Here is a 22,958-nt window from a genome sequence, read left to right as displayed (position 1 = left end):
GCTGGTGTTCAATGGCTGGAGGCAGCAAAGGTTGCATGCAGGTCATAATCTAGACAGCACGTTTGGTAGAAGGATCTTGGGGTCATAGGCCCGAGCATAGTTCACGCTACTCAGCATAACGAGTGCCAGGCCAAATATGTGATTTCCAACTTTGGCAAAAGTCCAGGTGGATGGGCAGTAGCAGGTTGACATTTACAACAGTGGTTCTTCTAGACACTGTAGCTGCACAGAACAGTATTTTGACAGCTGCCTTTCACACAGTTTCTGATGATTTTGCTGTTTTGAAGTTCCTAGCTTGATGTTAGTCATACTTTTTGCTACTCACGCATTTGATGCGTACCATATTTCAAACATTAACATCCCATGGTTAAAAAAAAAAAAAAGTCAGAAGCTAATTGACCATGCACTGGATTTAGATCAAAAGATTTGTTGAATTTGTGGCATCCAGTTAGTGAGCTGCTTCACATAACTATTCAGAGAACAGTGCATTTCTTAATGTGTCTGATCACTCTTTGTATGCCTCTGTACTGCGTCTAACAGAACCTGGGGGCTACAAGTACAAATGCAAAATGCACTTTCCAGGGTTCTAATACTAGGGTGCTGTGGAAAGCTCAGTCTAAATTAAGTTTATTGAGCATCCTCAGTAATCCAAGTTGATCAGTGTTTTCCTGACCATCCTACCACTGTTAACATTAATGTGTTCATTGTTGGTTGGCTGTTAGAGCCCCACCCCCCAGAAAACTTACAATGCTCCAGTTCAACAGAACACATTAGACAGACCACTAAACACCCAAACTCATACACGATGCTGTATAACAGTACATCTAATTATAACCCACTAGATAATAGACCGCAATCACCCACGTTGGATGAGAACAAACTGTAAAGCTCAACATGCCACGAAGAAAATGGCACATCCTGCACAAATTGACTGTCCAGCAAGTGCACCACCTTCTGACAAAATGCACATTCCTCGTCAGAAAAGCCCAGGTCCATGTGGTCCAGGGCTATCCAAGGTTACATTAATAGCAGTAATGTGATGTACAGATTGTGAAAAGATGCACATTCAGTCCGAAAGGTGCTAAGTAAGAAGTGAGCTACAGAGCGCATGTCAGTGCTGCATTTAAATATGTACAAGGGCTAGTATTTTTATGAAGCTTCATGGTCTGTTGTACTTGCTTCTTTCCTCTTCACCTCTGTCCAGCTCAGTAGTTTTCTGCCCATTTAGACCCCTTTGCACCTTTCACTTTGATTCTTCTCTCTCCTTTTATGTACAGGCTTTGCATTCCATCTATGGCACTCTGTAGCAGTCCTGATCTTGCTTTTGCACTCTAACATTTTCCTCCACAGTTCTAGCTTTCCTTTTGTTAAACGTTTTCAAACTTCTTCTGTGTCAAATTAAATTCTCTGACCTCATGACTTTGCCAGTTCTTGCCCTAACAAATCTGCAGTTCCTGCTCTCTCCACAAACTTCCCCCCTCATCAGCTGTGCTCTCCTACCCTATAAAGGGAAACCCATTATGACCTTCATCTCCCTCTATAGTTCCTATCTAATCATGCCCTTTATGCCACCCTCTTCTCCACTTACTGTGGCCCTTGCGGAGTCTTTCATCAGTTACTGGTCTTGTTGGATATTCCAGAGTCCACAGTTTGCACTCTGCTGTAGGGTTAACCCTGTGTTCAGTAATACTTGTTCTGCATGCTTTTTAGTCTTTCCCTCCAAGCTGGCCTTCTCCCCTTTCTTTAGTTGTGTTTTTCTATCTGCTTATATTGCATAAGCACTTTCTGCTCTTCCTGGTTTTACGCCTCACCCTTCCTCTGTACGCCTTTGTCCTCGTCAGTTAATGTGCTTGTTCGTTTCATAAGTCTTGCCATATACCCTACTTTAGTGGTATCCATGTGTTTTTTTTTGTGGCAGTTCTTATTTTCCTTTCTCTTCCTCACTCGCTTATCACATGTTTTTAGTCTTCTTGCCTCCCCTCTCCCCCTTTACTTCTCCGCAGCTCTATTTTACCTTTTATACCATTCATCTTTGGCATTTACTGCTTTCCTTGATTTCCCCATAGAATCAACTCCAGCTTTCCACTTCTTTTAACTTTAGTTCATAAATTCAAATACCTTCCTGATCCTCATTAGTTTCACAGTGTCTCTGCCCAGCTACCTTTTTTCACTTTGACAGGTTTCCCACTATTTTCAGCTCTTACTGATCTCCCCTTGCTCCTGCTTCAGTTCCAGCTTTTATTTCCCTTTATTTCCTTATGTCCTTTACAGTTCCTCTCTGGCTGCTTGCCCCTCTCTCAGCACTTCTTGCATCCCTCTTTACTCATGAGCCTACCTTTAAAATGCCTATTTATCACTCTTTTTTTCCCTCAGTCTATTGTGGGTGACCCTTCCCTATTGCTAATTTTCTGACTTTGCACTGCTGATCCCACTGCTGTCAATGAGAGCTATTTGGGAGAAGTGACTGGTGAAGGAGTGTGTAACTGGAATGAAACTCCTTTGAATTTGAACACAAATAAATTACAAGGGTAACGGAAAGCCCCCTTTTTGTTCTTGCCTGCGTCAGCGCTAGTGAATGCACTCTCGCTTGCAAGAGGTACTGATCCCTACAAGGGGCTTGGAGCCCGTCCGCTGCTTACCATTAGTTGGTTTCATTGTCGCTCTTATTTGCAGCCTTGCAGTTGGCTGGCGTGTGCTGATTTCCCTTCATGCGTGTGAAGCATGGACCAAGTACTGATTGCTTCATCTTCATTAGGGTCCTTCCACTGCTGCCAATGTGATTGAAGCACTATTTTCCTATTCAGTCATGTTGCTGCTTCTTCACCTAATGTTACACACGAGTTCTGGGAGTGTATTATCCCCATACAGTCTCCCTTACTCAAGAATCAATAACACATGTTTGACCACCTACCACCACCCAGGTAGATGATACCACCTTTAACTGTTTGTTGGTAAGATTAAAAACAATTGAGACAGTCTTGAATGTAATGGTTCAAGATGTTGTCAAATCTTAGATGGACAAACACTGTTATTAAAGGATTAAATTATACAGATTATTTGTGAGGTAATTTTAGCTCATATTCCCTTTCAACTGGATCCCCGTTCTTTCCAGAAAGATTAATTTCAGCCCTTCCTCAGTTCTTTTAACAAGGTTGAGTCTGCCCAGGTGGTGGTATCTTACCTGGGTTGGGCGTACGTGGTCAAATGATGAAGCAGGACACTGTGTGAGCGACCACCTAATCCGTAAGGGGAACACCCCCACCTTTCATTGAACACCCGGCCACCACTACCACATCCCCTGCTGACAATTAGATCACCAAGTTGGTGACCTGTTGACCAATGGAACGGGCCAACATAGCCTGTTCTTACCATTCCCCATACATGTTATTGCTTCTTCACCCCCACACCCTCTCGTCCCTGTTGCTTAATCCCTTCTACCCCCACCCTCCCATTGTCTGGATTGTTCCCCACCCGCCATAAGAAACAATCGTGCTTGCATAATTAACTGATTATTCATACTGCTGTGACCATGGCAGTCTGTCAGCTCATCTTCCGACCCTGTCCTTTGTGTATGGCAGTGAATTTTCCTGACTTGGTTCTTTCACATGGATAACATTGGTTTGTTCAACATAGTGTTCTGAAATTGTCTAACTCTTCAGAATATAGGTGGGAATAGTCCTTTGACACTTGACCCCATTCACTCTCGTCAGCATATTTATTGTTCTTTGCTAAATATTTATTGGCATGTTTACTGATTATTGCCTTCTGAACTGAATGCTCCTGTCTGGAAAGTGAGATGTGAGTGTTCTGTATGGCAGCAGTGGGCAACTTGCTTTTGATATATTCAATTCAGTGGGTAATTACTCATGCTATTGCAGATGTCTCTTTAACCGTAGTAAAGTAATGCATATAGTCATTAACGTGGCCCCTGCTGGTCCAATAGGTAAAATTGCTTTCATTGTGTGTGGCACTGCTGTGTTCCTGGTGGTTAGGTGGAACTTCTCGTGCTGGCAGAACCAAATATCTCGCTTTTGATTGTTATTGAACATCTCAAAAATCTTGTCACACACTGTTATTATTATTTGCAGTTACAAGAAGAGCAAAGAACTTTCCATTAATGCACTGTTTTCATTTTAGATTGTTCATGAGGAAGTGCTCCAGGAGTACCGGAAGATCAAACGGGTTTGTATAATTTACTATGGCAAAACTTAATTTAGCACAGGTCTTGGAGAAGCAGTTGTGTGTATGGGCAATGTCTTAATTTGATCATAGTACACTTTACTTCCCTGATACATGCAATACAAATAAACTAGATAATATCTGATTTGTTTCTTCCCCCAGCCACACTGTAATCATCAAACACTAGAGGTGATTTCTGCAAGTCCCTGGTGGCACACCTTCATCCCTCAAGCCTTACAGAAGAGTATCCAAAATCATAAATAGCCCAAAAAGCCAACAACCTCCAAACCTGGGTCTGATTTTTATTTTTTATTTTTTTTCCCTCAGCCACCCCCCATCCCCCAATGACTTGAGGTCCCTAGAATGAGGAAGTTAACACAAGTTCTTCACTAGCTGATGCTAACGGCAATTGCTATGTGAAGTTTTTTTTGTTCTGGCATTTCTCCTGTCTGCTTATATTTCAGTGTTTGTACTGCTCAGTCTTATGGTGGCATAAGGTTGCCCTGTCACTAGTCACCTGCACGAGAGATTGAGATGACAGCATGGCTTATGTCAAAGCAGTTAGATGTGGGCTAGAACAGCTGATCCTCCAATTTGGAGTAACTGAGAGGAAGGGTTTAATTGTATTTTGTTTGTGGGAGGTTTCTAAAGACATTTTGTGGAATAAGGCCGGATTCATTTTGAAATGCGGAAAGGTAAAAATGGTCTACCTGCCTTCTTAAAATTAATAGTACTATCTGTATACATCATTCTGTCCCAAAAGTCCTTTTTATAGTTCCTCTTTTTGGTAAGTGTTCACCACCACCACCTGTGAAATTACTTGCACATCTTTCAGTAGTTCATATTCCAGTGATAAACCCTGTAAATCTGGATGTGCCTACCCAAATATGATTTTAAAATGGAGCTTGTGACTGTATTCTTGTGTTACTGTTTCCGAATGGTAGCTACTTTGACATCGTTTTAAATAAATATCTTGTTTCTTTAGCCCAATGTCTGCAGTTTTAACCTTTTTTTATTTCTTGTGTTTTACAGTCAAGCCCAAACTACAATGAAGAAAAATACAGATGTGAATATCTTCACAGCAAACTGGCGCACATTAAAAGACTAATAAGTGAATTTGACCAACGGCAGGCAGAGCCATGGCACTAGTACTCTGCTAAGACCATAAGATGTGAATAAACTTAATGTTATTTATTTAAAAATTCCAAATGCTTTCCTCAAAGATACGAAAAGTAAAACTTTTTTAATCCAGGAGCTTGGTAATGGCAACCTGAATTACTATTTTCTTTTGCTTTCCTGCATATTTGAAGCTGCTTTTTTTGGTCCTTTATTTCCTTTTTCTTCAGACTGTCCACGAATTATTTGAGGCATTGGCGATCCAGTGTCATTAATTTGAGTTTGTATTCAGTTAAAGAAACAAAATGAAATGCTCTAGGACAAAGTCTGTTTTCTGACCTTTGATACTCCTGTTAACCTTTTGCCTTAAACGGTATAAGGTGTTAAGAATTTTGCACAAAATACAAAAAACATTGTTTTGGAGGTTTAAGGGGGGAATGGTGTGTAAAAATCTGAATATCATACAGTCTAATGTGGAACTGTAACCTATCCCTGCAAGTTTAAAACCCCCACTGCAGTGATTGCCTTAAAGTGTTTGCTTATGTACACTTGGTGTAGTTAATAATTAACTGCACCACTTCCCACTAAGTCAATCAGTGGGAAGCACACTGTGGCCTACCAGCTTCTGAAAGAGTGCCTGTCTGCGTGCATGTGTTGTGTGGGTGTGAGCATGCATTAAGAAAGCTGCTACTCCTTTGTAGGCCGAACTCTCAGGTTTAAACAACTGATGAGTGTTAAATTAGGGGTATTCGTAGAAGAACTTGCTACTTCTCAAATGGAGGAAGAAGCATTTCCATTTCAACAGTGTCAGCTTTACTAACATTGTTTGGGGGGAGGGCGGGAAAGGGAGGGGAAAAATTGATACTTATATAAAGAGTAAACAGATCTATAGTTTTGGGATAAAATTAAATGACCATGTAGGTATCCTATTTATATACTGCTATAAAGTATTTTTGAAGAGATATGCAAAGAAGCTATTGCCTACATAAAATGTATATTTAAAGATGTTTCTCCTGGGTACCAGGAATATAACAAAGAGCAGATGTATTTATAGAGAATACTGTGATCATCCAACAGCACAAACTTTCATTTCATGCAATTTATCTGTTTACTTTCTTATTATATATATATATATAAATATATATACTATCAGTTATTTTATCAAGTGGGAACATAAGTTATTTGGTCAAAAGTAAGGAGGTGAATTTTTCTGGACTAAAATTCTGCTTCCTTATAGAATTATTCTTTGTCTTATTTGTCTTCTCAAAGTGCTGCCAATTGTAAAGGGAAGCATTATGTTTACAGAGCTGATAATTGGAATGTTTGCCAAAACTTTGGTAGTATTTTTAATAAATTCTGCTTCCATCATCATCATCTTGGATTGTTTTATGAAATCACTGTAAACCAGAAAATGTTCTAAATCTAAGGAAGCCAACATAAATGTTCTTCGGCGTTCTAGCATAGATTACATTTTGAGGCACTGTCCTTTCTTTACAGCCAAAACTGCCAGTCCATAAACACGTATTTGCACATAAAATCTGTATCGTAAGTGAACTGTACTGGAGCAGTCTTTGTAGATTAGATCTGTTGAAAAATTACCAGAATTTACGTTAAATATATATGAAGGAATTATTTATTTGTTTTAAAGGTGACTTTGAAATGGAATTTGAATGCAACACTAAAATCGGAATGGAGATTTCCCCCAAAACCCACTGTTATGTAGTTCTCCTGTTACCTTTTTGTAGGTAGTTGAACATCCGATAAAACAGGCCTTTATATTGCAACTTCTGTAAGCTTTGATGTAAGTATCTCTGAAAGATTTTAACATTTGAGTTTACCAACTGCCTTACACTTCACGGCCTCCCATTTTTTTTTTTTTTTTTTTAAAGGTATGCACAGCTTAGTATGTTGAAATGGCTTATAACTGGCAATAACAGGAAAACATGCCTTGACTGGTTAAATGATTGCACGTTGGATGGGACCATTACTTCAAATTGTGCCTCCAGCTTAACCGTACATTATCTTGAACGTGAAACCTGTTGGGAGTATTTATGTGCAGAGTACACAACTGCTTAACCACTGACTGTGTACAAGATTGGGCTTTGCTGAAGACCCCTCCCTGTAAGTGGATTGCATTTTCTGGTTTACAGGCAGAGTGCATTCGTTAAAACTGGAGATGGACTGTCTCGACGTCCATTGCTGCACGTTTGGTAGACCTGATGAACTACTGTAAAGCCTTAACTGAATTGGCGTGTCCTTAACCTTGTGCATTTCTCAGGTGTTGCAAATTGTCAGCCTGTTATGTAGAGCTGCAAGTCAACATATCTTCTGCTTCGCCCAAATCTACATTCCTGTTGAACAAAAATTGTAATGGCCTTTGGCTATCAGTTCATTGAGTGTTGTGCTGCTCACTGCTTATCCTGCGATTTTTTTCTGAAAGCAAATAAATTGTTGCAATGGTGCTAAAACAGGGTCAGCATCACTACTATGCAGATATCTTTGTAAGTTTTTAAGGAATCATGTTAGGGAATCCTTGTCTGGCATTAAAATCATTGGCACATAAAGTAATATGTAATCTCACATTTGTCTTCAAACAGATCCTGTTAGTAATTTAAGGTCAACTTCCTTTGCAACTAAGAATAGTTTATAATGCCAGAATAAAACGTGTCGAGTATTTCCCTGTTAAATTAATGTCTCAGTATGTATGGCCTGCTTTACATCAAGACAAACCATGCAGTATTAATTCTCATAAATGTCCCACTTCACCGTTCACCTTTTTAAAGCATACTTTTATATTCTGCAAAGTAGCAACCTGTTCTGTTTTGCAACATGTACATTTTGAAATTTGGATTCCATTGCTTTAAATGTATTTTTTGGGGGGGTAAGGTGTGCTTGGCATCTCAAAGTAAATGCTAACTTTAAGTTCACTCATTCCATTTCAAGTTGCCACTACAATTTTCCAAAATCTGTTGTACCACATGAATTTATTTTCATCCTTCTGATGATGTAAATGTTAACTCCTGCCATGTAGGCCTGGCACTTGCCTTTGCTACTGTCTCTGCACATGTGATACAAAATCCACTACTTGTATGCACAATGGGCATAGCTGAAGCCAGCACTTTAAAAGAAACATTCTGTGGAAGGATATCAGCCAGGGATCGGGATTTCTTTAACAGCACTGGAACTGTTAACATGAAGTGACAATATGGTTGTAATCCTTCCGTAGTTCTAAGTGTTAAACCATTTCTCATTTGTTCCATTCAAACTGTATTGTTCGAATTCAACAAGGTTAAATGCCATGGGGGCATTTTCATATCTTAATGAAATTTATGAGCCATTGTTGCCCATGTTCCATACCAATTTCAGTTGTTATTAAAAAGTTAACTTTGCAAATCTGACATGTTGTTTTTTCATTAATCTTAATGTAGTGTCTTTTAATAATTCAGTAGCTGCCTCTAAAAGCAGCAGAACGTGCTGGGTACCAAAGATTTGTTTTAGAGCTATTCGGCTTTTGATAGAAGGCCATGTAGATTTACTCTCAAATTCTTGTGGACGACATGCAAAATGCCCTGAATATATACATGCATATTTGAAAAGGCATAACTCAACCAAAACACAGCAGAGCTCTACATAAGGTCAAAGGCAAGGATACAGCCAACACATTTCAGTTGGAGGTGCTTTGTTGACTTTCTGCATCATGATGTAGTGCTCTTTTTATGAGGTGTCTTTTCAGCTCGTTAGTGAATTGCAGCAGGGTTGTGGTGGTCTGAGGGATATGAGTGCATTGTTCTTGATCCTTGTTGTATACCTGGAAAATGTCTGGTGCCGTGGTTGTGTTTTTTTATTTTTACATTTTTGTCTCCAGTCTGGAGGTTCCTGGCTGCATGTACAACCAGACGGTGAGTGAGCTTGTCAGTAAGATAGGGATGCACATCATAAGGACCCATCATTCATACCCGACATGAGAAGTGCAGCGGCTTGTAGGATGCCCTTAACTCTATCCAGCTATAAGGGTATGCGGCTTGAGCAGCGGTTCTGAAGTCACGCTCTGGGAGGAAGGGTTTCACTTAATTTAGTAGAGAAGGTCTCAGTTTAAAGGGCCATTTAGGCAGATCATTTATTTTTCTTAAACGTTAGCAATTATTTTGTTAATCTGACTCTCTTCGGTACATACAGAAATTAAAAGAATGTTACATTCCTTCTGAATGTGGCTCTTAATCTAGGTGTGTGTGTGTGTGTGTGTGTGTGTGTGTGTGTGTGTGTATAATTCCCTCCTTTGCCCCATTGTATGTTTCCCACTTCTAACGTTGCCTATGGGATTCTTTCTTTTGTACAGTGGTTTATATTTAGGAAAGCAGTAACTTACTGCGCCTTGAAGAGTTCACGAATTGTAATTGTGTGGGAGAACATAAGATGGTAGTGTATCAGTTAATCTTGCATAGCCAGACGATACTTGCAATGCAATTCTTTCAGAAGACCAGGTACTGCGCACTATCTCTTGGTTGTTCCTGAGTTGCAATAAAAAAATTCTGAAATTATTTAAACTGCGAGTATGGATTGACTGAAAGAGGACTTTCACTTGGCGTAGTTTTCATCCTTTCAGTATTCAACAATGTGCAATGGCAACTAAAAGCAGATTTAAAACCATACATTAGATTTTTAGGGGCAAGCACAAAGTGCTCCGTCCCCTGCTGTAATCTCTTTGGGGTTCTAACCACGCCCATGTCACGTCAGTCACTTTAATTGATTTTTGCCTTTTAAAATCAGTTTGCTTTCATTAGTGAAAGGCATGCATAAGTCATGCCTTCTCCGGTGTTTAGACCTCCTCCAGCACACCAGCCAACTACTAAAAACATACGAGGCTCAATGTTTTCCGTCTGGTTTCTGGACTAGTTTTTCTCTTCATTTCACAGCTCGATCTCGTTGGGCAGTAGTCTAGCGCTTTGCATGACATCGATCTTGTTACATAGATAATTGCACTTTTGCCGATAGGTTTCACTGCGAGCAAACTTATTTCCCTTTGTGTGTCTGCTTTGCACTGATGGCAGCCGTCGGCTCGCTTATGTGAAACTTTTATTTTAAAGTTCATATGTCAAAAGTCTGGTTAGTTATGTTTAACTGTTCTACTTTAGCTTTTCAATTTATGTGGCACGAAAAGTCCTGTTAGGGGGTTTACAATGAGAATAGCTCTAACCCGAGCAAACGTGAGACCCATTGCATTGCAAATGCTTGTTTTTATTGCTGTCATTTCCTTTGTCCATACCCACTACTTCCTTTGAATCTGCTGAAATTGAGCCATGGATAGGTCAGTGCATCTGTGTTTATGGAGGAATTTGAGCTGCACACTATGGAGTATTTTAGAAAGATTTGGAAGTGCAGTTGCTCGGTCGAGGCCGTAAAGGCCTGTGATTGCGTAGATGCAGGGACGGTTTAAAAAACAGGAGCAAAAAAAACGGTGTTAACAGATGGACACCTCCATATCCCCATTCATACTTTTGTAACAATCTGTTCATAAAAAAAACACTCCTTTCTTCACCAAAACTTTTCCTTCAGCTACACATTGTTCTGAAGCCTTCAACCCCCAAAAAGGCAGGTTTAGGCAGGGACTGCTCTTGATGCAGAGAGTTTATTCAACCCGCTGAAGGGAGAAAGAGCTTTGCTAAAAAGAAGTGGCACCTTGTGAAGGGAATGAGGAAATTAGATGATTCACCAAAATCCTACTGAATTTATCTGAAACCATTGCAACAGAAGAGCAACAAACAGGACTTTGCAGAGTTTGAACCTCCTGCCACCCAATAATCACAGAAAGATGTTGAAGGGTTTCTTTGAATGGAAAAAAGAGGAAGGCCTGGTGGATAAGGAACTTTTCAAGGACTCAACCGCAACGGGGTTTGCTGACTCACCTAAAGAGGGGGGTTAATTCCCTGACTTTCCAGGTCCACACCCTCCGACATTAGTTGACAATGTCTTAATAGAGAGAAGCAAACACCTATGTATAGCGTCCTGGTCAAGGAAGCGCAGACAGTCATGTTTTCTGCAGGAAGCATGCTTACTGGCCCAAAATGTAGAATCAATTTTTCCCCATGCTACCCAGTATCTTGGGTCAAGGTTGGGAGGCCTTCAAGGAGCCAGTTGCAGCAAAGGCAAGAGTAGAAAAGTAGTACAGGCACTCTACCTGAAACCCACCTTATATCAATGGGTAATCTGGTTGCGGGCTCCCGGATCATACAAAGATTCTGACCATCGCCAGTCTGCCTGCTGATATGGAGAACAAATGAGTGGACATGGAGTGGCCAGTGACGTATCACAAAATGCAATGCTAAACCGATATGCTCACAATCAATAGGAGAACATTGAAGACCTTGTGCAACATCTTTCTAAGGAATGTAAAGAGGGTAAAATTAGTAATTCAAGAAGGGGGAAATATTGCCAACTCCTTACTGAAGTCATCACTCGATACCGCAGACACTACCAACTGTGTACAGCCACCATGCTGAGGGGAGAGACCTGGCTTAAGGGTGTCAGGCTTTAAACAGCAAGTACAGGGCCTCCATGATCAACATGCTCTTTACCAGGAAAGCTTCTTCACCAACACAGTTGACGAGTGCAAGAAAAAAGATGACAGCCTAAACATTAGGTGCTTTGCAAAATAAAGGACCTTTTCGTATAGTTGCCCAGAGGAAAAGGCCCACCTGTAAGTGGACATTTGCAACCTGCAACATCACACATGCACACCTTGTTCACACTACCAAGGGGTGCACAAGAGCATTATCACAGTGGCATTGTGGGGTCACCATCACAGCACACCGTTAGGAGGGCCACAGAAAGAGGAACAGCCCAAGATGGTCTGTACCCTCCACCAAGGGCCTTAACAATGGAGCCTTTCCTGTACAGAGCACCTGCAGAAGGTAGCTTGTTTGGGGGGGGGGGGGGCTCATCTAGGAGTGGAACAAAATCCCCTCAAATGCATATTGAACCTAATTCAACGTGGTTACTTCATAGAGGTGCTACTCAAGCCTCCAACAATCAAACAGGTAATGGCATGCAGCAAAGAAAAGCAACATCGATGACATAAGATCAGCGGTCTTACTCAAGAATGCAGTAGAAAGAAATAGTTTACTGCCAAAATGAAACCCTCAAAGGAGAAAAAAAGTCTGTTTATTTTCTTATACTGAAACCAGGCACGCCCCACAGGCCCGCATTAGGACTAAAGGAGTTGAACAGGTTTCTAAAGATACAAAAATTCAAGATAACTTTAAAAGATTATAACACTGTTGGAAAAGAGGGAATATGTGTAAACTATAGACCTCATCCTGCTTGCCAACAAACCGCTGACAGACGAAGTTCCTGCCGTCCATTGTGAACAAGGTACATTTCCAGTTATGGGTACTTCCGTTTGGGATAAAATCCACTCCCAAGGGTTTTCATAAAGTGCCTTGCTGTAAAGCAGCACACTTCCTAAATCAATAAGTATTTGTAGAGCACGGCTTATTCCCCTCCCCCCCCCCCCCCCCCCCCCCCCCCCCCCAAGGGGTATCCAGGCACAGGGGGAGGAGAGAGGAGGTGATGCTGCGATATGACTGCCTCTCATCGAAGGTCCTTGAGCTTCTTCCTGAAATCTGGGAGGGAGTTGTTGGGGGGGGGGGGGGGGGGCCTTCCACACTTTGTGAGTTAAGAGGAGCGGCTTCCGCAGCGACTCTGGTTGATGCATAGGATGTGTGCGAGGGAGGTTTATCAGAGTTTTCTGGTGGGTTGATGGAAAGCCAGTCGGTGGTTGATGTGCTTGCGTCCGATGTTGAGGGCTTTGAAGACAACGGTCGGGACCTTGAATTGGCATCTCTTGTGTACTGGCAGCCAGTGTAGAATTCTGAGGTGTGGGATGATGCTGGTGTGTTTGGAAGGAGGATGAGTCTTGCTGCGGAGTTCTGTATATGGTTGAAGAGGTGGGTGGTGGTTCTGGCAGTGTGTTCCTGTAGTCAAACCTGCTGGTGATTAGGGCTTGGGTTACCATTCTCAGTGTCAGCAGGGATCCATCTGAAAAACTTTTGTAGCATGCGGAGTAGGAGGAAACAGGCAGCAACTTTTTTTTTTTTTTTTGGTTTGCTGTTTGCTTAGGTTGTGGGTATGGGTCTTAAGTGTAGGGGGTTGTCTTAGGGTGGCGTGTCACCAACTGTTGTCCCAGGAGGACGGGTTGTTTCCAAAGATTACTTCCATCTTGCCTGTACTCTGTTTCAGGCAGTTGGTTCTTAAACATTTTGCCATGTTACTCATGGCATTACGGAAATTGACTCAGGGTGGTGGTGTGATCTTCGAGTGATAGGATGAGTTGAGAGCTGTCAGCAAATGAGATGCTTTTTAGTCCATGGCTGCATACATTGTCTGCCAGAGGTGTCATGTAGGTGTTGAAGAGGGTGGGGCTGAGCGAGGAACCCTAGGGAAGGCTGCAGATTACGTCCTTGTGTTTTGAGGTGAAGGGAGGGTAGCAAATACTTTGGGTGCGTCCTGTGAGGAGTGAGTGGATCCATTTGAGTACGTTGTTCTGGATTCCGAGGTGGTGGAGCCTGGTTGAGTGTCTCGAGGGAATCGGTGTCTGAAGCCAATGAGATGTCAAGGAGGATTAGGGCTACTCTCTCTCTGCAGTCGTGGAGGGTTCTTATGTCCATTGTGGCGCTCAGGGCAGGCTCATGGTATGGTTGGCGCGAAAACCTGATTGAGGTGTCCAGGAGACTGTTCTTCTAGGTGTTTGTGAGCTGTGGTGTTTGTGAGCTGTCAATTGATGGCTCTCTAGGACTTTGGCAGGTAGGGCAGCACAGATATCAGGCGGTAGTTCTTGAGCTTGCAAGGGTCGGTGGCCGGTTTCTTCAAGAGATATTTTTCTTCTGTATGCTTTCAGGAGTCAGGAATGGTAGCTGTTGAGATGGCTATGTTGAGGATGGGGTGAGGGTGCTGCTGATCTGTCTGTCCTAGGTTGTAGATGTGGTGTGGGCATACGTCGCTTGGTGATCCAGAATGTGTTGCGCTCCTGATGGCTGCTGTTTCCTGCGTTAGCAGCTTCCAGTTGGTGATCAAGTGTCTGTGGGTTTCATCAGTCCGAGTTACGAGGTGATCGATGTTGGTGGTTTCCGGTAAAAAGTTGCTGTATATGGCTGCTATTATATTGTAGAAGTAGTCTGCCAGTGAGTTGCACATGCAAGGGGAAATTTATGTTTAACAGCCAATCATTTTAATATGGGTAAAGATGAAATTGTTTAACAGATGCCAGAGCAGAATCTAGACTGTGATAAGGACACTTCACAAACTGATCTTCTCCCTGAACCTACAAAAATCAAAAGGGTGAAGGTTACAGAATCTTACATGGTGTGCAAACTAGCACCGGGCATACGGATGTGGGTTGTTCAAAAAAGTATAACTGAGTGAACTAAAGCAGTAGCTGGTGGAGTACATCTTTTGGACAAGTGGCACACCACACAGACCCATTTCCAACCCAAGAAAATGCAAAATGCCGAAACGTCAACTCCTATCAACACGTAGTTGATCGAGAATGCCCTGCTGATAGCCTCAACAGAGAAATTTGCCTACACTTTCCTTCCAATTCTGTTCATACAGCTAGTAATAGAAATTTGTAATCAGGCAAAAGTGACACTAATCTTAATAGCACCCCAGTGGGCCAGGCAAATGTGATTCAGACCTAGTGGAAAGTTATCGGGACTGGCTCATGTTACCAGTGCACCATGACCTGTTGCCAACATTGGGTCAGCTATACCATCTGGAAACAGCTACCAGGAGCCTAGCAGCATGGTTCCTGAAGACCTAGAATCCAGTCATATAGGTCTTCCAGCAAGAAACAGGGAGAGACTTAAAGAAACATGAAGGCCAATCACAAGGAAATGCTACACTGCGAAATGGAGCAGATTCATACACTGGTGTAACATGAAAGGGCTTACTAAAGGCTCGACACAGGGTGCTACAGTAGTCCGATACTTCACATAACTGCTAGATGAGACATTTTACCAGACATCACTCGAGCTACACTTGGCAGCCATAAAGGTGTATACAAGGGGAGTATTAGTAAGATGTTTCTTCAATGCAGCTCTAATCAAAAGATTCCTAGAAGCAGCAGAAATAGCACCTCCAAGGGCAGCACCAACACCTATTTGGAACCTCAATCTGGTACTGACACCACTTATAAAAGACCCTTTTGAACCATGCATGGGACTCGAGCATCTAATGTCATTAAGGAGAGTTGGTGACCTCCAGGCCCCTAAAACACAAGAGCCTTACCCGCAAACACACAAGGACAATAGTGATGAGAACAAACACGCAGTTTATACTGAAAGGGTTATCACATTCTGATGTTAACCATGCCACAAACCTACCTACATTATTCCAGCAGCCTAAAAGTCAAGGAGAGAGACCTACGATGTGTGCAGGGCAATTACATACTATTAAATTTATTTATTTTTTTTAAAAATGAAATAGCCTCACCTCCAGACAGATGCCTATGTAAAGGGAAGGCTTTTTTTTTTTACCTCCTTTGCACAAACAAGCAAAGGTTATCCAGGTCCTAAAGGAAATGATGCAAGATGGGTGTCGCATTGGTAGGAAAGTCAAGGGCACACTCGGCAAGGAAGAAGGAAGCTGTGATCTCGTTCCTTGCTATCCTATCCTTAAACTACATCTGCATACAGATGTGCATAGAATACCACACTTTTACTGTTACACATTCAAGCCAACAAGGAGGCTTAGGTGGGACTCAGATACTCAAACACCTGTCTGCAATAAACACTAGTAACAGCTGCTCTAGGGATGAGGATACCACTACAAAAAATGCAAGCAAGAATTGAGAAAACAAAATGGGTACTTATTGTAGGATTAGTTTTGCAGCCTGAAGAATTTTCTGTATCCGCATGCAACACGCCAGCTCCCCAGAAGAGGTGAATTTTCAAAAAAATACTATATAAATCATAAGAGGAGGAAACCATACAAGGAAGTTGTCAAAAGGGGGTGATAAAGAATCTGAAGATGGTGACTTCATTGGAGGGGGGGGGCTGGAGGGGGGGGGGCTGGAGGGGTGGCTGGGGGAGGGGAGGGGGGGGGGGGCTGGGGGGGGAGAGGATAACGTTGTAGAGTGAATTTGTCAGAGTAGTGTTGAGTGGGTAGGGTGGGTGTAGTGTTGTAGAGTTCAGTGGCAGTTTTATGGACTGATGTGGGGTGGAGTGGATTGAGTGTGTCTGGATTGGATTGGGGGTAGACTGGGGTGGCTAAGGTGAAGTTGGGTGGATTAGTGGGGGTGGGTTGGATGGGGTGGATTGAAATGGAGCTGGGTATATTGGAGTGGGGTGGGTGGATTGAATTGGAGTGATAGGACTGGGGTGGATTGGAATGAGGTGATTTAGACTGAGGTGCATTAGATTGGACTGGGGTGGATAAGATTGCACATGAGTGGAGTAGATTGCCCAGGAGTGGAGTGGGGTGGACTAGATTGAACCAGAATGGAATGGGGTGGGGTGGGGTGGATTGGACTAGATTAGGATTGATTGGACTGGAGTGGGGTGACTTGGTTTGGAGGAGGGTCTGGATGGATTGAACTGGGGTGGATTGGATTGGGGGTAGAGTGGTGTGGGTTTGAGTGGATTTGATTGAGGTGGATTGAAATGTGGTGCAGTGGATTGTAATGGGGTGGGTTCAGTTTGGGTGCAGTGGATTGTTTGGGTGGATTGGACTAGTGGGTTGGGTTGTAATGGGGGATTGGAGTGGGGTGGATTGAAGAGAGTGGGTTAGGTTCGACTGGTGGGAGGGTTAGACTGGGGTGAATTGGTTTGGATTGGAGTGGGATGAAATGGGATGGACTGGGGTGTTCTGATTGGAGTGGGGCGCACTGTTTTGGATTGGAGGGTTGCAGATTGGATTGATCTGGGGGTCAATTGGCTTGAATAGAGTGGACTGGATTGAGTGAGGTTGTTGTGAGGTGGGGTTGATTATCAGGGGGTGGATTGGTTTGTACTGCCCAATTGTGTTAAAGCATAATTTTGTAAATTACACACCAGAAAGAATGTCTTGTTCCAATATTTAGAACAAGATGATAGTCATCTTTTTAGAACAGTGCCCACAAACAAAAACAATACCTGAGTGCAAAGTGAGAAAAGACTAAATAAGAGTTAACCATAGGAAAAAACCTTGCAATTTTGTTTGTCTTGCTGGTCACGTTTTTGCCAGTCAAATGCCTTATGTTTCCAGGGCCCTTGAACTTAAAAAGAAGTACCTCAATCACATTGGGACGGAAGACGGGCACTTATTAATCAACCAGTGCTTGGTCCCTGTTCCACAGACAGGAACAGAAATTATGCTTGGCCTGCATTGACAAATTACGAGGCTTTAAAGAAGAGTGCCACACATGGCAACAAATGGTAAGCAATGGGTTGCCCACACGTTTTAGTTAAAAACTGTTTCACAAGCGTGACAAATGTGCTAGTGCATGCTTTTGCAGGCTTGGCCCTAAAAAAAATAACTAAACTGTTCTACACCCAGCACTAGACAGTGAAATGATGCACAGCATGTGAATCTAGAAAATTCAAGGTGAAGAACTACTGCTACAGATAAGTAGCCACTTTTTTTTTTTTAAGTACTTTACTACACAGGGCAGCACATGTATGTTAGTTCCTGTAAAAAGACAGACATAAAATTCCTGTGGTAAACAGGAGAAGATCAGATGGAGAATTCACGGTGTTGGAAGGTTCATTTTAGACAGTCATGTAAATGATACTTGCCGTTGCAGTAGTAACTTCAAGAATTTATTTTAGATGGCTATCTGATGAATGATGTCACAGTATACATCACAGCTTAAGATTTTAATCAAAGCAACTTTCTTTTTTATTAGTAACGGTCAGTGATGCAGAACTGGATAAAGAGAACAGTTTGCTTTTCACAGGATGGCACCTTTAAAATCTATCTTCCAAGACCCCCTTGTTTGGAGAAAAAAAAATGGTATAAAATAACATTCAATGAGAGAAAAATACTGTGGATCTAAAGTGTCAGCCTATCCATGTACAGAATCGGATCTGTTTTCAGATAAGGAGTGCAAGAGACCACACGTTTCAGTGAGGAGCTCCTTTTTTAAATAGCTCCATCTTGAAGTGTTCTACTTCCATAATAAAACCAAGTTCTCTGCTGGGAGAACGTCTTCCAAGAAATATTTGGGGGCACAACATACCTTCAAGAATGTAAGTGAGAAGGAAATACAGCTATAAATGTGTGTAGGTGTAAAAGACATTGCATCAAAACAATGACTACGTACTTAAAGAATGTGTATCGATTTTAGTTAACTTGATTCGATCATTTCTAAGATGATCATAAGACCGACATATATAGACATTAATAAATACCTAAAAAGGATAATTATAAAATGCATCACAAGAAACATCAATCATGAAACTTGGATTAAAAATATAACCAACATGTTACAAAGCATCAGAGCACATAATAGGGGCCTAATAAAGGCATGGTACAAATGGGGTTTAGCCCTTCATAATTTTAAAATAACATAGCCTTCCTCACAAGTAAAATACTCCTCAAAGCAGCAAACCAGATTACATGTATCTTGATCATTTAATTGCTGGAGGAAAAGTAATGCAGGCTTACATTTAGTGACAAGGCAATAAAAATGCCTGACAATGGCAATAAAAATCTCCTAGTCCAGGCAAGGTAAAAATTATAAACAAGAACAATGAAATAAAGACTGTCTTGAAGATTCATTGCAGGGCAAGCACTAATATCATTCGGAGAATATTACCCTAGTGGGAAGTACAACAACCAACGTATAGTCCCTGTTCTGACTGCATCAGAAGATTGCATTTGTACACATTCTGTACGAAAAACAAATATCTGATAGACTTCTAGTTGCAGATTCCTTACCTTAGAATTTTCCCCCAGGTGTCTGACTGGATCCGGAGATTATTCTTTGAGCAATACCCTTGCGCGTCGGTAGATGGCATCGGTCGACTCCACAGGTGTCGTGGTCGCCGTGATGACGTCGGGAGTAGTACATAGATGCCGCCCTCACGCAGTGATGTCTCTTCTTTCCGTGCCATGTGCTGATCCGGAGAGAGCTACCCTAGGCTAATTTTTTTGGCCGAATTCGACCGTTTTGGCAAGCTTTTTTGGTGCAACCTTGGTGCGTCAAAGATGTCCCCGAAGACCGGGTTCAAGCCTTGTGAGGACTGCCATCGGATGATGTTGGTGACTGATCCTCATCGCGTTTGCCTGTGGTGCCTCGAATGTGACCATGACCCGAAGTCATGCTCAGAGTGTCGGGCAATGCACCCAAAGGCTCTGAGGTAGCGGTCCCTAAAGCTAATGGCAGCCCGGCACTTGACTCCGCATAGGTCCCGGTCTCGAAAAGAAGGTATTGAGATTGGTCATGGAGTCATCACCACTCGTCTTCTTCGAAGTCCTCGGGTCAAGTTAAGAAGAAGTCGAAGAAGTCCCATTGCTCTCAGACTTCACCCCGTCGCTCGGCCGACGTGATGCAGGACGAGCGTCCATGCACTAGGCCTCCGTCCTCGGAGCCTACACCTGGGTCGACTGCGCTTCCCAGAGCCGTAGTGACCCCCGCCCAACTTAGAGTTTTATGAGGCCAAGCGCCTCATCTTTGGGTGTGCCGACCCTGATACGGAGCCTTCGGGCCCAAGGTTTGGATGAGGGGCCTGCCGGCAGCTTCGGCCCCAACCACCGAGGTCGCCTCTGGATCCGTGCGCAGATCCACGCTGGCCGCACCATTGAGACCTTCCCGGGACCAGGTCGGTTATCGACGCTCCTGAAGTCTGTAGTGGCCACTATCAACGTCAACCCAATTCTCATACCCGACGACTCTGATTCGGAGTGGCGTCTGCTTATGCCGCCATCTGCTTCGGTGGGCCCTATTCACCCGAGGTCGGATTCAGACCCATTTTCCTATGTCTCCTCCTACCGTGACTACGGCGGAGGGAGCTACCTATAGTAGGGCGGCTGAGGTCTTTGGGCTTGAGCTACCTACTGTTGAAGTCAGGTCTAATCTCCTGACTGAGGTGCTGCAGCTGCCCCACTGGGACCATATCACCACGGATGGGTGGGTTTTGCAGATAATTCGGAAGTGCTATTCCCTCCCTTTCGAATCTGCACCACCACACATGCCACCATCCTTCCATCATCTTCCGGAGGATCATTTGGTGCTTCTCTGCCAGGAAGTCGCGGCTCTTCTGGCCAAGGGAGCTATAGAAAGGGTCCCTGTGCCAGAAGTAGGTCGTGGTTGTTGTTCCATCTACTTTCTGATACCAAAGGAGGACAAAGGCTTGCGTCCTATCCTAGATCTTCGGGACCTGAACTACTTCCTCAAGAAGAAGTTCAAAATGCTCAACCTGGCACAGGTTCTGTCTGCCTTGGACACAGGAGACTGGATGGTAGCGTTGGACTTGCAGGATGATTATTTGCACATCCCAATCCTGCCTGCCCACAGACGTTGCCTACGATTCGTGGTAGGTCACGAGCACTTTCAGTTTACTGTGCTCCCTTTCGGCCTTACCAGTGCCCCTCGGGTGTTCACGAAAGTGATGGCGGTGGTTGCAACTCATCTGCGCAGGTTAGGGGTCTCAGTCTTCCCCTACCTAGACTTACTGTTGAAGGCGCCCTTGCCCCTGACAGTTGTCTCCCGCCTTCAGACTACGGCGAACCACCTGCACCAGCTGGGGTTCACTATAAACATGCCGAAGTCAGACCTGACTCCCTCTCAGACGCTTCCTTTCATCAGAGCTGTTCTGGACACAGAGCTGTTTCCGGCTTATCCTCCCAAAAAGAGAGTCCAAGACATTGAAGCTATGATTCCGATCTTTCAGCCTTGGTCTTGGGTTTCGGTGAGACACTCTGAGGTTGCTGGGCCTCATGGCCTCCTGCATCCTGTTAGTAACACATGCCAGGTGGCATATGCGGGCTCTGCAGTAGGACTTGAAGTTCCAGTGGGCGCAGCATCAGGGAAATCTGACATGGTCCAGATCTTGGAGGGGACTGCGAAAGACCTGCAGTGGTGGCTTTTGAATCCCGATTGGGTGAATGGCAGATCCCTCTCCCTTCCCCACCCAGATCTCTCTATAGTGACAGATGCATTGCTTCTGGGGTGGGGCGGCAACATGGGAGAGGCGGAGATTAGAGGCCTCTGGTCTCCGGCGGTGTCGGGACTCCACATAAATATGGTGCAGGTGTTCACGGACAACACTACCGCCATGTGGTACTCCAACAAACAAGGCGGGGTAGGGTCCTGGACCCTTTGTCAGGAGGTGCTACATTTCTGGACATGGCTGGAACATCAGGGCATTACCCTGATGGTTCAACATCTGGCGGGTTCTCAATGCCAGAGCAGACTAACTCAGCCGCCGACGCACTGTTGATCACGAATGGCGTCTCCATCCGGAAGTGGCTCAAGGTAATTCACAAGTGGGGAGAGCCTTGGTTAGATCTGCGCTAACTTAATTTAAGGTTTCTGTCCTGCCTGAGACGTCAATAAGACGACACACCATTCACATATAAATACAACGTTTTATCCCACGCAAATTATCAGAGCTCATCGTGTCTTTCCTCGTAACTCATTCCTCACAGGACGTTTTTGGAAACACGCCGGGCCTTTCCCTACTTAACGCGTATTTGCCACCTTTTGTCTTTCTCTTTACCTCACAACCAGGTGCCCCTGCGGCTTCTACTTTAAAGTCTACTATATATTACATTGTGCTTCAGATATCTGCTCCTCACTGTTTGCAGCTCCCGTATACATTTAAACAGTTCTAGTAGTTCATTCACTATCACTGGAGGTCTTTTGCCTCTCGATTTTCAGACCTCGGAATTCTTTCACTTGGCAACCTCAACACACCTTTAACTTTTCGTATGACTTACCAGGGTCCTCTGTACCTCTTGAGGTACCTAGGTTTTACACACCTATTATCAGTGGACGACACCACCTCGAATACTACGTTCTACAACAGATGGACCGACAAACTGATTCAGACTCCCTCTACATCTTTTTATATACAGGTAGTCTTAATCCCTACATGCCCTTCACACTTTTCAACCCTAGTCCAATCAGCTACTTACCTCTCTGTACCTTTCTTCTTTTTTCACCTTCTCTCACTTTTCTTACTTCCACCAGGTGCCTCCTATACATGCTTCGCTAAGGTACTCCTTCTCCACACTGCCATTATAGGAAGGCGTTTGTACCATCTGTTTGCACCTTTTTTTATTGATCTCATCTCAGTTGCTGTTTTACACAATCAGTAGCCACGTAATATTGGGACCATGGTTAAACAAAATGTTATGCATGGTTCACTTTTAACGCACATTTGGATTTGATATACTCTTATCACTTGTAAATGCCTTTGTTGGGCTCCACTTTCTCTTTTCAATATGGAAATAATTCACACGACCATGTTTGATCATCTTGCTACATCATGTTTTGTACACTTATTCTGTTTACCAGGTCTACACACTTATATTAGCTCTCTTAAGGTATCTATGTTCCGGTCCACATGTACATTTCTCAAACCCTTTACTATATGTATTTTTAACAGAGGAGGACAGTTGTGACGAACCACGTGTTGGCTGTGCCTGTTTTGACTGTACTTTGGGATTCGTGGTAACTAATCCGA

General features: G+C 43.3%; 1 protein-coding gene across 1 annotated transcript in view; it reads left to right on the top strand.

Annotated features, from left to right (window-relative positions):
• The window catches only part of ELL2 (elongation factor for RNA polymerase II 2), a 238,435-nt gene extending 231,771 nt beyond the window's left edge, over positions 1-6,664 (top strand). The window contains exons 11-12 of the mRNA XM_069225710.1: positions 4,138-4,182; positions 5,212-6,664. Of these exons, the coding sequence (XP_069081811.1) occupies positions 4,138-4,182; positions 5,212-5,328 (162 nt within the window). The 3' untranslated portion in view covers positions 5,329-6,664. The remainder of the gene's footprint in view (positions 1-4,137; positions 4,183-5,211) is intronic.
• The last annotated feature ends 16,294 nt before the right edge of the window (positions 6,665-22,958 follow it).

The sequence above is a fragment of the Pleurodeles waltl genome, chromosome 1_1 (genome assembly GCF_031143425.1).
Source record: "Pleurodeles waltl isolate 20211129_DDA chromosome 1_1, aPleWal1.hap1.20221129, whole genome shotgun sequence".
Classification (NCBI taxonomy): Eukaryota; Metazoa; Chordata; class Amphibia; order Caudata; family Salamandridae; genus Pleurodeles; species Pleurodeles waltl.
This window is presented reverse-complemented; position numbering and strand designations above follow the sequence as displayed.